The sequence below is a fragment of the Bombus flavifrons genome, chromosome 6 (assembly GCF_040668555.2).
Source record: "Bombus flavifrons isolate JBK064 chromosome 6, iyBomFlav1_principal, whole genome shotgun sequence".
Taxonomy (NCBI): Eukaryota; Metazoa; Arthropoda; class Insecta; order Hymenoptera; family Apidae; genus Bombus; species Bombus flavifrons.
The window spans coordinates 13,533,651-13,549,034 of record NC_138447.1 but is presented as its reverse complement, the minus strand read 5'-3'; the positions used below and the strand labels follow the sequence as shown (position 1 = coordinate 13,549,034).

The 15,384-nt window shown below is 35.4% G+C and overlaps 4 protein-coding genes and 1 pseudogene across 4 annotated transcripts; all 5 read right to left on the bottom strand.

Moving 5' to 3' along the window:
• Nucleotides 1–10: 10 nt before the first annotated feature.
• Nucleotides 11–2,187, bottom strand: LOC138180626 (odorant receptor 10). The gene is made up of 5 exons (XM_069114668.1): nt 1,370–2,187; nt 813–912; nt 607–717; nt 349–504; nt 11–275 (listed from the first exon to the last, which is right to left on the bottom strand). Exons 1-5 carry the CDS (start codon nt 2,185–2,187, stop codon nt 225–227), a joined length of 1,236 nt encoding a protein of 411 aa, XP_068970769.1. The 3' UTR covers nt 11–224.
• Nucleotides 2,188–2,961: 774 nt separating this feature from the next.
• On the bottom strand, nt 2,962–5,485 carry LOC138180863 (odorant receptor 13a-like). The gene is made up of 5 exons (XM_069115144.1): nt 4,779–5,485; nt 3,761–3,860; nt 3,586–3,696; nt 3,353–3,508; nt 2,962–3,278 (listed from the first exon to the last, which is right to left on the bottom strand). The coding sequence occupies exons 1-5, from the start codon at nt 5,378–5,380 to the stop codon at nt 3,225–3,227; spliced, it is 1,023 nt and encodes a 340-aa protein (XP_068971245.1). The 5' UTR covers nt 5,381–5,485; the 3' UTR covers nt 2,962–3,224.
• Nucleotides 5,486–6,262: 777 nt separating this feature from the next.
• Nucleotides 6,263–7,160, bottom strand: LOC138181309 (uncharacterized; annotated as a pseudogene).
• Nucleotides 7,161–7,895: 735 nt separating this feature from the next.
• LOC138181185 (odorant receptor 13a-like) lies at nt 7,896–9,561 on the bottom strand. The gene is made up of 5 exons (XM_069115841.1): nt 8,879–9,561; nt 8,644–8,743; nt 8,286–8,396; nt 8,061–8,216; nt 7,896–7,946 (listed from the first exon to the last, which is right to left on the bottom strand). Exons 1-5 carry the CDS (start codon nt 9,487–9,489, stop codon nt 7,896–7,898), a joined length of 1,029 nt encoding a protein of 342 aa, XP_068971942.1. The 5' UTR covers nt 9,490–9,561.
• Nucleotides 9,562–10,685: 1,124 nt separating this feature from the next.
• On the bottom strand, nt 10,686–12,482 carry LOC138181205 (odorant receptor 13a-like). Its single transcript, XM_069115885.1, has 5 exons — nt 11,734–12,482; nt 11,499–11,598; nt 11,085–11,195; nt 10,860–11,015; nt 10,686–10,736 (listed from the first exon to the last, which is right to left on the bottom strand). Exons 1-5 carry the CDS (start codon nt 12,480–12,482, stop codon nt 10,686–10,688), a joined length of 1,167 nt encoding a protein of 388 aa, XP_068971986.1.
• Between the last annotated feature and the right edge of the window lie 2,902 nt (nt 12,483–15,384).

Here is a 15,384-nt window from a genome sequence, read left to right as displayed (position 1 = left end):
CTCTCACACCTTTTTTATTCTTCAATACCTTTATAAAACATGCATTTTCATTCATCCTAAATAGTACAAAAAATGTATAATATTGAAGACAAGTAACAACAACCACAAGTAACATCGAACATGTAAAACACACTGAAAATCGTGTGATATAACAGTGAAGATATTTTTTTTAAGGATATACATCAACGATCATAAAAAATATGTTCACATTAAGAAATAACCATTTAAGTCGTTTTTCGTAGTACGTTTAAAAAAGTGACTGCCGTTTTAACAACCTATTTGTTAAAAAAAATTTTTTAATTAATTCTTACGCAAGAAAAAAGATTAAGATAACAATTTCATACATACATCAGCGAACGTGTTGATAGTTAGGTTTACGATGTTCCCAGCCGTCAATTTTATCGTACAATTCGACATAGCAATAATCAAAACGCAACAAAGTTTCTTGTTCCCTTGCAATCGATACCACTCAATCATGTACGACGTTTCGCCAATTTTCCTACACTATCGTATCATATTTTGTCGTTAAAATATTTTTCATTCGAAAAGGTAGAATTTTAGATTATTACTCGATTAATAGAAATTTATTTAAACGCGAAAACTTACCTCCTCAGTCACGATCTCGCCTATATAACAAAATATGAAAATATTGAATGTAATCGATATAAGTAAAATCACATAAGTTAGGGCGCTCGTGACGTCATTCGATTTCAGTTCCTATAATACGAAAGGAGAATTTGTATATTTTAGGATCTAGGATCATCGAGATTAATAGAATCTGAACCTTAGATAAAGTTTATCAATTATCATACCATGATTACGTAATACCCAACGAGACATATATCTAGTGTACATCCTAAAAACTCGGCGAATGAAATTTGCTGTATTGTATTTTCTATGAGCGTCAAAAATCTGAAACAATCGACGATATTTTCTGATACACAATGACAGATATTAGAGTCTTGCAATGCGAAACAATATCACAAATTTTGTAGAAAAAGTCCACAAACGATTATAAATTTGTTAACAATTTTTCCTTCCTTTGCACTCGGAAAAATTCTATAATATATACAATCGGCCAGCAATTCCAACATTTTTTTCACTTTTACTTTCACAGTGAAATCTTTTGAAATTGAACGTTATATTACGAAAAGAAAAAGATAACGAATATAACGATGAGAAGATTCTGAATAAATATAATACAGATAATATTCTCTTTTCTATTTTCAGTGAAAATCCAATAACAATTTTTGCGTTATCAACGTCATTAAAGCAACGTCGACAGAGTGCGAAAGATTAAAATTCTTCCGTTAATGAACGATTACGAATAAATAAACGTTACACACATAAATAATAAACATTTACACACTTTAGGATTCGGACATGTTGGCAGACGATGTCAGCGATTCTACCATCTACACGTTCACTCATATCCGATCGACCGTCTACAAGATGCTTCAACCAATTCATCAACACCTGCATCTGACCGCAAGCGTGAACAGCGAAAGCAGCCGCTAAACTGCAAGCCGCTGATGTAATACCATGCATCAGACAACCAGCCATCAATTGAATCGAAAAAACGATCTCATTCGTAGGACTATAACGTGTGTCAACGATAAACCTTGAAAATGGGAACACCAGTGGAATGAAGGTAAGACTTTCATTTTCTGCTGCTACTCTGCCCACGCTAATAGGTATAGCGATATAATAAAATACGAAGCCACTGTACATGAATAAGGTGCAGACGACCACCAATTTTCGTCCGAAACTCGCGTTCACTGTCATGATTTCGCGATCCTCTCTGTTTGTCATGTTCTTCCAATCCCATTTGATTCGTTCCAAGCATTCACGAATGTCAGCTTTGTGTACGATCAAAGAATAGTATTTCGCGAACGCCATCGCGCAGAAAATCAGAGGGCCGAATTGTTTCAGTTTACCGTAAGTATCTTCTATCTCGAGGAAAACGTATAAGACGCAGGGAATAAAGAGAAAACTGATCAGACCGTAACAAGTGATATTTATGAACCAGTAGAAGTATCGTCGGATTCTTGAAATGGAATTTGAATATGGCCAAAGGCCTATGGATTTTAATAACCAAAGGTTCCATTGGATACTTAAATTCACGTTTCTTTCGTACTCGTTGTCCGTTATACGGAATTTTTTATTGTTTATGCCTGACGTTTGCATGCTTGATGTTTGAACGTTCGTTTAAGACTAAATTGTCTGATCACTGTTTAAAGGGGAAAAATAAGCGGCGCGCTTGCGCTCGATTTTCTGATTTCCGATCAGAAGGGAGGACGAAAGTGGTCTTCTGCGTTTAGTTTTACCCTTTCGCGAAGTTCAGTTTTATGTATTATGAGTGTAGAGAGAATGAACATCGATCAATTGATTCCTTCGACACGTCAGCGAAACATTAATAACGTTGCTGTGCGGTTTTAGAGAATCAATTTATGATGGTGACTAGCTGTCATTTCTCTTCTGTACAATACATTCTTTTATTAACAATATTTATTATTTACTCTAATACCAAAGATAAGAACATTTGTTGATGTGTGAAAGATTATAACGATTCATAATATTATATAGCGTGAAGCAAATTTTACTGGCTGTAATGTACGAACATGTAAGTAATACAATTATGCATATATTATTTCTTCCTCCAATTTCATTCATAATTTAAATATTGAACATAGTAAATATTTGGTACTTACGTTACTGAAAGTATTGACAATTACACAGCATTTCCATAAATTTCTCGTTCCTTTTAATCGGTAACATTCGATCCATGTGCGATTGACTAATTCTATAAATTTTCTTTACTGTTATAAAGTAGCATGAAATAGCGATAACAAAGTAGTAACAATAAGAGTTAAATTAATTAAATAGTATATTGTCATTTCTAAATATGCAACGCTTTTTCAAACGGTCAATCGTAGTAAAAAATAATTAGTGAACAATTTTATTCTTTCATTGTGTTAATTTGTCAGCTTATAAATTACACAAATAATAGGGCAATAACTGCGATATGATAAATTCTTTTGTACCACGAAAATGTCAGCATGGGAAGTCAAAGGTCGGATAAATGAAAATTCTTCTTTCTTGTTTAATTCATGATAGAACACGTTTTCTTACAAAAAGCAGATATTCATGTGATATATGTGTGTATCTATAATTTCAATGTGAGAGTCGCAATATCGGTTTACCATTGACTGAAAAAGGAACCCCTAGGTAGTGAGTGTTCGTAGCATGTTCAAGTACGCGAATGAAGTCTTGATGACCTATAATTTTCCGTGAAAATGATTTTTACAGCGTGGACAATTTTTTTCACAATGGATACATATGAGACACTTACGTTACCGAAACTACTGATAGAAAGCTCGATGATATTGCCAGCAGTGATTTTGGTAGTGGAACGAGACATCGAAATCATCAAAGGAACGACGAGACTTTTCTTCCAAGGCATTCGATGCCAATCGATCATGTAAGATTTTTGGCCGACTTTTACCGTCTGTTGAAATATTATCTCATATTGTTGTCGTTTAAATTTTTTATTAAATCGATCGTTGATTTGAAAATAATAATTACCTGCTCTGCTAAGACCTCACCGATGTAACAGAATATGAAAATGTTAAACGTGACGGATGTCAGCAATATTACGTACGTAAAACCTCTAACAGGATGATTAGAGTCCCATTCCTAAAACAGAAATTGCGAATTAAAACTTTGGTTCGCAATTGCAAATTCCTTCGTGAAATTATACCGTCATCGAATAATACCCAAGGAAGCATATGTTTATAGTGCAACCCACGACTTCTACCAATGATATTTCACGCAGAAGATCCTCGGTCAGAGCTATGAAGCTGAAACGTTGCAATAAATATATCATTTCTTTTAACATCCCTTAAAATGTGCTCAAAATCTTGTATAAACTATTTATGAGCATATTATATTGTGTTATACGAAACATTTTGAAATTTTATTAATACCGTAACGCGAGACGGCTATTGCGATTACATTGATTATTGTCTGAAACAAATCTGAAAATTTAAAAGCTACGAGATATTCAGTGTAGCTACGTATTTCGTAAAAATCACGAAAATATTTAAACAATCAATTGCCCATCATATTAATGAGCCTCGATATTCAGTGGGACCATTTTCTACACTCATTGTATGTTTGAGATGTTCACGCACCATATTGACCTTCTACTAAATATATGTTTGCAATAACTGACTTGTAACATCTACACACATATGCATTTTTAGATTAGTTTCAAATTTTATCGATGCAATCACGACAGTTACATGTCTGTCACTACCATTACAATACTAGGGGAATTTCAAAATGTTCCACATAATATACATAACATTTAAATAAAAATTTAAATTAAAATATTTAAACAATCAATTGCCCATCATATTAATGAGCCTCGATATTCAGTGGAACCATTTTCTACACTCATTGTATGTTTGAGATGTTCACGCACCATATTGACCTTCTACTAAATATATGTTTGCAATAACTGACTTGTAACATCTACACACATATGCATTTTTAGATTAGTTTCAAATTTTATCGATGCAATCACGACAGTTACATGTCTGTCACTACCATTACAATACTAGGGGAATTTCAAAATGTTCCACATAATATACATAACATTTAAATAAAAATTTTCCACGGCTAGTGTCCAAATACTTTCACGAGCCACATCGCGTATATATTTATATGTCAATTTTCATCGTTTACTATCTAACAAGATCAAATGTTTGTATTACTTGATTATCCGAACATGTTGTTCCACGATATTGGCCAGTCTCTGATCCAGACTCTCATCGTCGTTTTCTCTTCCGTCTACCAATTTCTCCAACCAAGACATCAAAACCTGTAACTGTCCGCACGCGTGCATCGCAAGAAGAGCAGCCAAACCGCAAGCGGCAACCGTGATATCATGAGCAACAAAGCCAGACAACAACTGTATCGTGTAGAAAATTTCATTGATGGGACTACGCCGGGCGTCCGCGATTACCCTAGGAAAAGGGTAAACGAGTCTCATGTACGTCAAGTTGCCACCCTCTTCTACAATCTTCGCTCGAGTGAGTGGTAATGCGATGTAATAAAAAACCACGCCGCCGTACATGAAAGCGCTACAGATTATGATAAGTCGTTGACTGAAACTCGCGTTATCCAACATAATTTTACGATCCTCGTTGTGTTTCACGTTCCTCCAGTCATCTTCGATGAGTTTCACGCATCTACGTATGTCATCCTCGCGAATAATGAACACGCAATATTTCATCACCGCCATTAGAAAGAAACTGAGCGCGCTACCGAGTTTCATCTGGTCGTAAAAATCAGCGATCTCGAGGGCAAAGCACATGAATCCAGGAATCAGGATGAAACCAAGCAGACCGTAACAGAGAAGATTTAGAAATACGTGTTCGACCGTTTCCCGCCAAGAATGATCGAGAAATCTTGGCCAGGTTCCAATCGTTCTCAAAGTCAGCACGTTCAGTCGAACGTTGAACCTTAGATCGTTTTTGTAACTCGCGTTGTTGGATGTCTGCACGATGTTTCCCGTCTTCATAATAGAATATCGAGTATCAGAGAGTCACTGATGCTAGTTTCGTCGACGACTGGTCGAATCGTACGAAAAGTTTTCTCGAATCGCGCGCTTGCGCTGTTACAGCCGCATAGAGATAGGAAACTCGCTCTTCTCTTTATCGACTTGATATCGATACAACTTCCTCCGAGCAAAGAGTTTTCTCCGTAACCCTCGATGTATTTTTGATTGTAACCGATGCAATTAATATGCAATGACAAGTTTCGAAATGGTTTTTCCCAAAGGCGAAGCACATAATCGAAGAATGAGGGGACGAACGCATGATTACCGTATTCTCGTGTGTATTATGGAGGGATGCGAACAAAGTGTATGATATTTCGATCTTTGAGACGAGCTTATGTACATTTCAACTCTGGATAGAGTTGAAGGATATTTCTTCTTTTCAATGCCACGGTAAATGATTTTCGAGCGTTTATAAGAGTTGCTTGGGTAAAATATAGTACGTCATGCAAATTACGTAGAGTTAGAAGGAGAAGGATATATGTTTGAATACAGGTAAAACTAGTTTTTATTAAAAATACAAGTTATAAAACAGACTCGAAAATGTTTTTGGTAAGGAACATGCACTGTTTCCGTCTTGATGATTTTGACAGTTACGCGACTCTATTTACAGGGTGTAAAAATTTATCGAATTTAATCTTATTTATCTATGTTCTTAGTGATCTGTATTCAGTGAAAATTTACAAGAGAAAGTGATATTTACAGTTAGATACTTCTGAGACACTTACGTCATCGAAACTGTTAATGGAAAGGTCGACAACATTGCCAGATGTGATCCTGTGGTTGAATAGGACATCGAAATCATCGAAGGTATGGCAAGACTCTTCTTCCAGGGCATCCGATGTCAATCGATCAAGTAAGACTTTTGACCGACCTTCACTGTCTGTAAAAATATGTTTTATGTGATTTTGCGTAAAATATCTTGCAAGATAAAAATAAAAATGATCCAACGAGAGTGATACATTCACAAGTCTATAATAATGGACTCTAAGGAGATACATGTTTTGTTTATGTTTATATATCATTTATATTATTCTATTTATTATTGAAAATTTTATTGATCATCGAATCCTACCATTATCGAATAATACTCAAGGAAACATATGTTTAAAGTGTACCACACAATTTCTATCAGTGATACCTCACGCAAGAGATTCTCTGTGAGAGTTATGAAACTAAGAAGTTACGATAAATGAACTGGTTCTTTTAAAAAGTCTTTAAAACACGTATATAAGCTGAATTATCTAAATTCTTCTAAAATTAATAAATTTCTCCAGCCAAGACAGCAAAACCGGTAATTGACCGCACGCGTGCATCGCAAGAAGGGCCATCAAGAGGCAACCGTGATATTACGAGTAACAAAGCCAGACGATAACTGTATCGCGTAGAAAATTTCATTGTTGGGACTGCGCCAAGCGTCCAGAAGGATCTTAGGAAAAGGATAAACCAGTTTTCCGTAGCTTACGTCGCCACCCTCTTCCACGATTTTCGCTCGAGCGAGCGAAAGCATTGAAATGAGATTGGAGTTTCCCAACATAATTTTACAGCTTCAGAGATTTTGGGTAAGTTCCAATCATTTTAAATGTCCACACGTTGTGTCGTATATGGAAATTCAGATCGTCTTTGCAATTTGGATTGCGAGATTTCTCCACGACAATGAGCTTTACCGCGTTCATTGTCGGACATCGGGGGCTGATGTGTTGAGTCCCACTGACAACTGGTCGAATCGAAAAGTTTCGCTTGGTCGCACGCTTTGCGCTGCTAAGCCGGGAACAAGCAGCGGGAAGGGCTTTTTCTGTATTGCCTCCAGTATGTTTTAAGCTGCGCACTTGTCGATAATGACAAGTTTCCAAATGGATATTTTTGCGAAAACGTTACAGGAAATCGTACGACGAGGGACAAAAATATAATTACCGTATTTTACAGTGCACTGTAGGAGGTTGTGAACTAAGCGTTGTTTCGATCTTGGAAACATAGTTCATGGATGTTTCACTCACGGATACGGTTAAAGAATATTTGTTCTTTTCACTGCCACGGTAAATAATTTGTTGGATGTCTATGAAACCTGGAGGGAAATTTCGATCGAATATGCCGTGAAAAAATGTATCTATCGTGCGAGGATGAAGAGACAAGAATACGTGATTGAACCTCTGATTAATTTTTATTCCAAAACTAGAACAGTGTTACTGCCGAAGATACGTTCATTCGTCATTTTTAGGAATACATGTACAGTATTTCTTGCCGATGTATCATGAGTGTCATAATAAGATCTCTAGATGACGTTCCGTAGAATGTTTAAATATCCCATTGACATTTTCATGACCTAAAAAACGATGAAAGATATAATATGATGTAAATTAAATTAGAATATAATATATTTAATATGATGTGATAAACATCGTTTCTTAAAGAGAAAGCTTCACTTCTCTGTACTTACGTCGGTGAAAGTAGCTAGAGACATTTCGAACATCTTACCAGCCATCAATTTCATCGGGTAATTAGACATAGCGATAATTAGTATTAAAGAACGCATATGCTTCCTCGAGAGATAATACCAGTTGATCATGTATGATGCCTGTCCAACAATGCGGTTCTGTTAACGAGACAAATACGATAAGATTTAGAAAATCGAGAATGACGCAAAGAAAGAATAATGTCGTACTTCGTCTACGAGAAGTTGGCCAATATAACAGAGAATAAAGACAGAAAAGGTACACGATATTTGTATCGTGCTATAAATCAAAACCGCCGTGGCATTATTATTCTCCCACTCCTAAAATATATTCATCCTTAAAGGAATAGATTTTTGATGCTATTATTAGACTATAAATGTTCACGCATTTTTGACAAATTAAGTTTAAATATAAAATAAATATACGTAATACACAAAAATGTCCTAAATATTCAAAACAACAAGAAATCTCAAGAAATTGCTTAGATTCCATATTTTTAAGTGCATTCAGAAAAATTTGAATTTGCATAAATATTCGTGGTCTACGTATTATTAGTCTAACTCCTACCATGACGATATAATATCCTACAAGACAAACCAGACTGGTGCCGCAAATCATTTCGGACAAACAAACGTACTGTGTAATCGTTTCAATGTTCTTTAAAAATCTGCAACCAAGTCACGAATAAAGGGCGTATAACGCATAAGTATTAATAAGTACATTTCTTGTCCAATTCATTCCTAAATCACGATAAATCACATTCCATTTGGATCATTTCTATTCACACGAATATTCCACTAACCTCTTTATTTTCGTCTGATGTTCAACGATATCCATGATCCTCCGTTGCACCATCGTGTCAGACATGTCCCTCGTATCCACCAGAGCCTTCATCTTGTCCACCAAGATCCTCAGCATGCTACACGCATGCAGAACAAAAAGGGCAGAAAGACCGCAGGAGCCACTAATAACTGCGTAAATAACGAATCCAGCCATAACTTGCAGTACAAACAATATTTCGTAATTTGGAGACTTTTGTTCGTCGAGAATTACGAAATAACTCGGACAGGGCAATGGTCTTATAGTAACATTGCCAGGAGTGACGATAGTTCCTTTAAGAAGAGGAAGAACAGTCCTATAGCATAAACCACCTCCGTACATGGTAATCGCAACGGTTAACACTACTCTTCTCGCGATCTTCGCTTTCGAGCGGAAAATCAATCGGTTCTTTTCCGTGGCTGTTATCCAATCCTGCTTTATCACGTTCAAACCATTTTGGATCTCACTCGCTCGACACAAAAGGATCGTATATGCGCAAAATTGCATGCTACAGTTGATAATCGGTCCCATGAGCTTCAGTCTAATTTTATTATTTGTCTCTTTCAGAAACACGTGCATAAGGGTCGGCACCATTAGCAAGAGGAACAAGAAATACGTCAGGATGTGTTCTATTCTTGTTAAAATTTTCGAGAAGGAAGAGGAGGAAGATGAAACAGGCCACGCACCAACGACGCCTAAAATTGGTTTCACGAATCTCGTTGCGTATTTCATATCCTCTTCCGCCTTCGTTAGAGCAGATATATTTTCCATGGTTGGACGCTTCGACGAGACTGACTACTACGTAAGTGTAGTCAAGTAGATTCGATATATTGCGCTTGCGTATAGCCGTATACGTGAATTGATGGCTACTCGCGAATTCAACTTCGAATCGCTGTTTTTGAAGCGATCGCAGAGAGAAGAAATATGTAAAGGGCAGGTTGAAATTATCCGAGAGAACTTTCCAGGAACCGCTTTGATTGAAATGCAGCGATGGAAGAACATTGATTCGAGAGGAAAAGCTACTCGAGGACAAGTATGTATTATATACATATACGTGACTGGTGAGAGGTCCTCGTTTGTTAACGGCCTTTATCTTTAAATAACGTTATGAATTTCGTATTGAAATGTTTCTGTAAAATTGTTTGTGTTTATGGAAAATTAAAGTAGTTTCAAACAAACGTGTTTCTGCTATGTACAAAGTTTGTACGGATCATAAACGGTTATTACTGTGATCGTAGATAAAGGGGAACAAGTTTTACCCGGAGTTGCGTTTCAATTATTAAAATTCTCCGCGGAACGGTGACAGAAAACCCGATAACGATTTTAAAATAGTCCACTACGAAGCGAGCCAAACAATGTTACAGAAAAATGAAAATATGCTGGTTTAGAAAAGAGATATTTATATCGTTTTTTATGAATTAACACACATTGCATACCGTATTTAACAAATTCCATGGCAAGCTTGAAGTATTAAAGTGTACTTCGTAAGGCGTTTAAATATCTTATTGACATCTGCATGATCTGAAAGAAATATTTTACAAGATGTTCCAAGATGTCACGTTAAAATCTTTTTCGAATGTTTATGAAGCCTCGAGGAATCTTGAATCGAACATAGCGTGAGAAATATATTGTGCGAAGATAAAGAGGAAAGAATACACAACTGAGAACTGACACGATACATTTTTATTTTTATACTGAATGAGTGCTATAATCTGAGACATGTTCCTTTGGAGACTTTATGAATTTACATAAGTTCATATGGATATATCGTAAGTATCGTAAAAAGGTTTTCAGATGACTTCGCGTAGAATGTTTAAATATCCCATTGACAATTTCATGACCTAAGAAAAATTGTTTATGGAAAATATAACAAGATATAACTTGAACTCAAATATATGTTAAATAAGATATAGATTTATTAGATTTAATTTCTGGAAAAGAAAATTTGATTTCCTTATACTTACGCCGGTAAAAGTAGCTAGAGACATTTCAATCATCTTACCAGCCATCAATTTCATCGGATAATTAGACATAGCGATAATTAGTATTAAAGAACGCATATGTTTGGTCGAGAGATGATACCAGTTGATCATGCATGATGCCTGTCCTACAATCTGGTTCTGTTAACAGAGCAAATACGATAAGATTTAGAACGTCGAATAGGTTAGAAAGAAAGAAGGATGTCATACTTCATCAATAAGAAGTTGACCAATGTAACAGAGTATAAAGACACAGAAGGTACAGGATATTTGTAAGGTGACATAAATCAGTACAGCCGCGATGTTATTATTCTCCCATTCCTAAAATATGTATATCCTATATTGATGAAAGAACAAAATATTTTTAATGTTATTATCAGACTGTGAATGTTCATGCGGTTATAAAAAATTGGAGCGTGCGAATAAAAAATGCGGAATGAAGTATACCAATTGAAAATACATGTAAATACAAGAAAAACCCGAAAATAATACCAAATCTTAACAAACCTCATTCTGATCTCACAAAACGTTATTCTATTTAGATTCCATTGCCTTGTTTGCATTCATAAAAATACCATTTCGCATGAACATTCACAGTCTAAGTATTACTCGCCTAACTCCTACCATGAGAATATAATATCCCACGAGACAGACCAAACACGTACCACCCATCATTTCCGTTAGACAAATGTACTCTGTAATTGTTTCAATGTTCTTTAAAAATCTGCAATCAAGTCACGAATACAGGGCATGCAACGCATAAATTACAATAAACTCATTGCTTGTCCAATTCGTTTCCCAGTTAGAATAAATCATATTCCAATTCAATCGTTTCTATTTGCACGAATATTCCACTAACCTCTTTATTTTCGTCTGATATTCAACGATATCCATGATCCTCTGTTGAACCATCGACTCAGACATGTCCCTCATATCCACCAGAGCCTTCATCTTGTCCACCAAGATCCTCAGCATGCTACACGCATGCAGAACAAAAAGAGCAGAAAGACCGCAAGAACCACTAATAACTGCGTAAATAACAAATCCAGCCAAAATTTGCACTAGAAACAATATTTCGTAATTTGGAGACTTTTGTTCGTCGACAATTATGAAATAACTCGGACAGGGCAATGGTCTTATAGTAATATTGTCAGGAGTGATGATAGGCCCTTTAAGAAGAGGGAGGATCGTCCTGTAGCATAAACCACCTCCGTACATAGTAATTGCAGCGGTTAACACCACTCTTCTCGCGATCTTCGCTTTCGAGCGAAAAATCAATCGATTCTCGTCCGTGGCTGTTATCCAGTCCTGTTTCATCACATCCAAACCTTTTTGAACTTCGCTTGCCCGCCACAGAAGGATCGTATATTTGCAGAACTGAATAGTGCAGTTAATAATCGGTCCCATAAGTTTCAGTCTAATCTTGTTGTTTTTCTCTTTGAAGAACACGTACATGATGGTTGGTACGATTATTAAGAAAAACAGGAAGTAGCTGAGAATGTGTTCTATTCTTAATAAAATTTTCGACATGAAGGAAGGGGAAAATGAAACGGGCCACGCACCAATTGCTCCTAAAATTGGTTTCACGTATCTCGTGGCGTATTTCATATCCTCTTCCCTCTTTGTTTCTTGAGATGTATTTTTCATGGCTGAACGCTTCGACATGACTGACCAGGTAAGCGTAGAGTCAAATAAGAATTGGGCTTGATTCGATACGCTGCGCTTGCGTATGTGTGTAATCTGTTTGCGTATTCAGCATTAAATTGCAGTTATTGAACGATTGTATTGCACGGGGTAAAGTGGTTGAAATTACCCGGTTCAACTTTCCAGGAACTGCCTGTGTTGCGTTGAGGCGATGGAGGATCTTTGTTTTAAGATTTCAGGAGAATTTTGAAAAATTATATGTCTAGTGTATATATATGTCGAGTATATTTTCTAGCGAAACAGTTGAATTATCGTGAAACTTTAATTCATACATTGCAAATGTAACAAGAATTTCTTTTAATATATTATAATTATTGTAGATTCTTATGCGCATCTATATTTTGACGAATACAAGTAAACAAATAAATAGAATCTAAATAGAGATTTGTTTCACTTACTGGAAGTTACACACTCACGTGTGTTCTACTTGAAATATTTGATATATTTTTTCACGTTGTATGCATTCTCGCACTGTTAGATTTTGTTTAAATACGAAAATATTCGCAGTCTAATTGTCAATTCAAACGTAGCTAATATTAAAAAACTGATAATTTAGAAACAATTTAAGTAATTGATTATTTTCATGTACGGGTTTGTCTTTATAGGAAACCCTTCATTTGTTAATTTGGTATACCATTTACAATTAAATCCTTAAAAAAACGATCTTTATTATCGTCACCTCTAAAAAGATTTTAGCGTTGCGAATTACGTATGAAAATGATTCTACAAAATTACGCGTATTTGCGGGAAATTAAAGTAGTTGCAAACAAAAGTTTTTTACTGTCTGCAGAGTTCGTATGGGTTGCGAACGATTGCTATCGTGACTGTAAATAAAGGGAAACGAGTTTTACCCAGAGTTGCGTTTCAATTATTAAAATTCCCCGCCGAACAGAGAGAATAAACGCGGTAACGATTTGAAAATCGTCCATTACAGAATAAGTTGAACAATGTTACAGAAAAATAAAAACGTGCTGGTATCGGAAACAGACGTTTATATCATTTTTTGTGAACTAACGTATATTGCATACCGTATTTAACAAGTTCCATGACAAACTTGAGATTTAAAGAATACTTCGAGAAGTGTTTAAATATCCCATAGACGCCTGCACGACCTGGAAGAAATTTTTACAGGATGTTGCAAAATTCGAAGATACGAAATTCGAATTTCTGTGTACTTACATCCGTGGAAATGGCAAAACCGAAGATTTGCGCAGTGAAGCCTATCTCGTAATTTGGTGTAAGTTGTTCGTTGAAGAAGATAAAATAATATGGACTATATATATCGGTCATACGGTAGTCTTTTATTTGGCAGAACGATTCTTTCTTTCAAAACTGTAATGATCGTCCGATTACATAGACCGTCACTATACAAGATAACTTTTTATTCCTATTATCACCCAATATTCAAAAAAATATACCCAAAAGAATTGGCGTTCGTACGGAAAATGTGTCTATTTTCTTGAGTTGTATTTAACCAACTGTCCTTTATTTCCACCATTGCCTATCTAAACTCATTTATTCTAAATCACAACAGTTTCACTTTTTCAATTGTTGAAGCGCAGACCTTGGCAGCGATAATTTAGAGAAGTTCAATCGAACGTTATAAGATATATTTTGGAATTAAAACAGGAAATTATCATTTGTCACATATGATGTTTGTGACGAAATATTTAAATACTTTGAAAATGTATGATGAAGTGCAAATATGATATTGTGCAACATTCTACAGAAGTTTCAACTATAAAAATTTAATGTACAAAATGATGGAAAGGTTTCAATTTCGTACAATTTCGAACAATTCGTACTCACAGTTTCAATTATTAGAATTCTGAGAAAAATGGAGGAGGTATCATGACGATATTGAAATCAATCATTTCGAAATACATTGAACAACTTCAAAAATAATTTTTAATTTCAAGGACAAATTTTTACTACCAATAATTGACTATCGTGCACTATATATTACGTTTAACAAGTTCTATAGCAAACGTAAAAGTACATACTTCGTAAATTCAACTGTATCGTTTAACTTTCTATTCAACAGAATTTCGTAACACGTTGAGATATCCTATCGACGCTTTCATAATCTGAAAAATATATTTTGCAGAACGCTCGAAGATATGGGATTCTAATTATTTTATACTTACATCGGTGAAGGTAGCCAAAGATATCTCTACAATATTGGCGGCGGTGATCTTTATTCGATAATTCGATATAATCATCACCGGTATTAGGCAGCGCACTTTTTTCGACGAAAATCGATGCCAGTTCAGCGTAACGGACATCTGTCTGACATTTTCACTCTGTCAAAGGTAAAGTTTATTATAAATATCATAAATGTCACACTGATAGTTTAAATATACAGAAACTGATCTGATCAACTCCAGCGATCACTTAGTCTCCGAGAAATTACACGATTGATCATATCTGCTCTACTAACAAAATGAAGAATCATTAAGAAAGCGGAAGTGATCAGATTGAGAAAATATACAAATATAAAACTACGAGAAAGATTATTGTCGACGAGTATAAAAAACTATTAACAAATAGATGATAACGTACTTCGTTGATAAGAAGTTGTCCAATATAACACATTGTGAAGACAATAAACATGCAAACCGTTTGGAACATGATGTAGATTATTACAGCGAAGGTATCGCTGTTTTCCCATTCCTAAATATAGAACAACACGTTGTGTAAATAATTACGTTATTTTGCTTTTCGATAGAGCTTCATGGAATTAATCTATTTGAATTATTTACCATGATAATACAGTATCCTACCATACAGGCAATGCACGTACCAT

What these genes read in the sequence shown, in the direction of transcription:
- LOC138181205 (XM_069115885.1), bottom strand. Translation starts at nt 12,482, where the DNA reads ATGAAATACGCCACGAGATACGTGAAACCAATTTTAGGAGCAATTGGT. An exon ending in GTCAACTTCTTATTGATGAA is followed by an intron (nt 11,016 to 11,084) that starts GTATGACATCCT and finishes CTCTGTTAACAG; the next exon opens with AACCAGATTGTAGGACAGGC. An exon ending in CTCTAGCTACTTTTACCGGC is followed by an intron (nt 10,737 to 10,859) that starts GTAAGTATAAGG and finishes AATTTTTCTTAG; the next exon opens with GTCATGAAATTGTCAATGGG.
- LOC138180863 (XM_069115144.1), bottom strand. Translation starts at nt 5,380, where the DNA reads ATGTGCTTTGCCCTCGAGATCGCTGATTTTTACGACCAGATGAAACTC. An exon ending in GTGAGGTCTTAGCAGAGCAG is followed by an intron (nt 3,509 to 3,585) that starts GTAATTATTATT and finishes ATATTTCAACAG; the next exon opens with ACGGTAAAAGTCGGCCAAAA. An exon ending in CTATCAGTAGTTTCGGTAAC is followed by an intron (nt 3,279 to 3,352) that starts GTAAGTGTCTCA and finishes GGAAAATTATAG; the next exon opens with GTCATCAAGACTTCATTCGC.
- LOC138180626 (XM_069114668.1), bottom strand. Translation starts at nt 2,187, where the DNA reads ATGCAAACGTCAGGCATAAACAATAAAAAATTCCGTATAACGGACAAC. An exon ending in TTGGGTATTACGTAATCATG is followed by an intron (nt 718 to 812) that starts GTATGATAATTG and finishes TTCGTATTATAG; the next exon opens with GAACTGAAATCGAATGACGT. An exon ending in CTATCAACACGTTCGCTGAT is followed by an intron (nt 276 to 348) that starts GTATGTATGAAA and finishes TTTAACAAATAG; the next exon opens with GTTGTTAAAACGGCAGTCAC.
- LOC138181185 (XM_069115841.1), bottom strand. Translation starts at nt 9,489, where the DNA reads ATGGTGCCGACCCTTATGCACGTGTTTCTGAAAGAGACAAATAATAAA. An exon ending in TAGGATATTATATCGTCATG is followed by an intron (nt 8,397 to 8,643) that starts GTAGGAGTTAGA and finishes AATATATTTTAG; the next exon opens with GAGTGGGAGAATAATAATGC. An exon ending in GCCAACTTCTCGTAGACGAA is followed by an intron (nt 8,217 to 8,285) that starts GTACGACATTAT and finishes TCTCGTTAACAG; the next exon opens with AACCGCATTGTTGGACAGGC.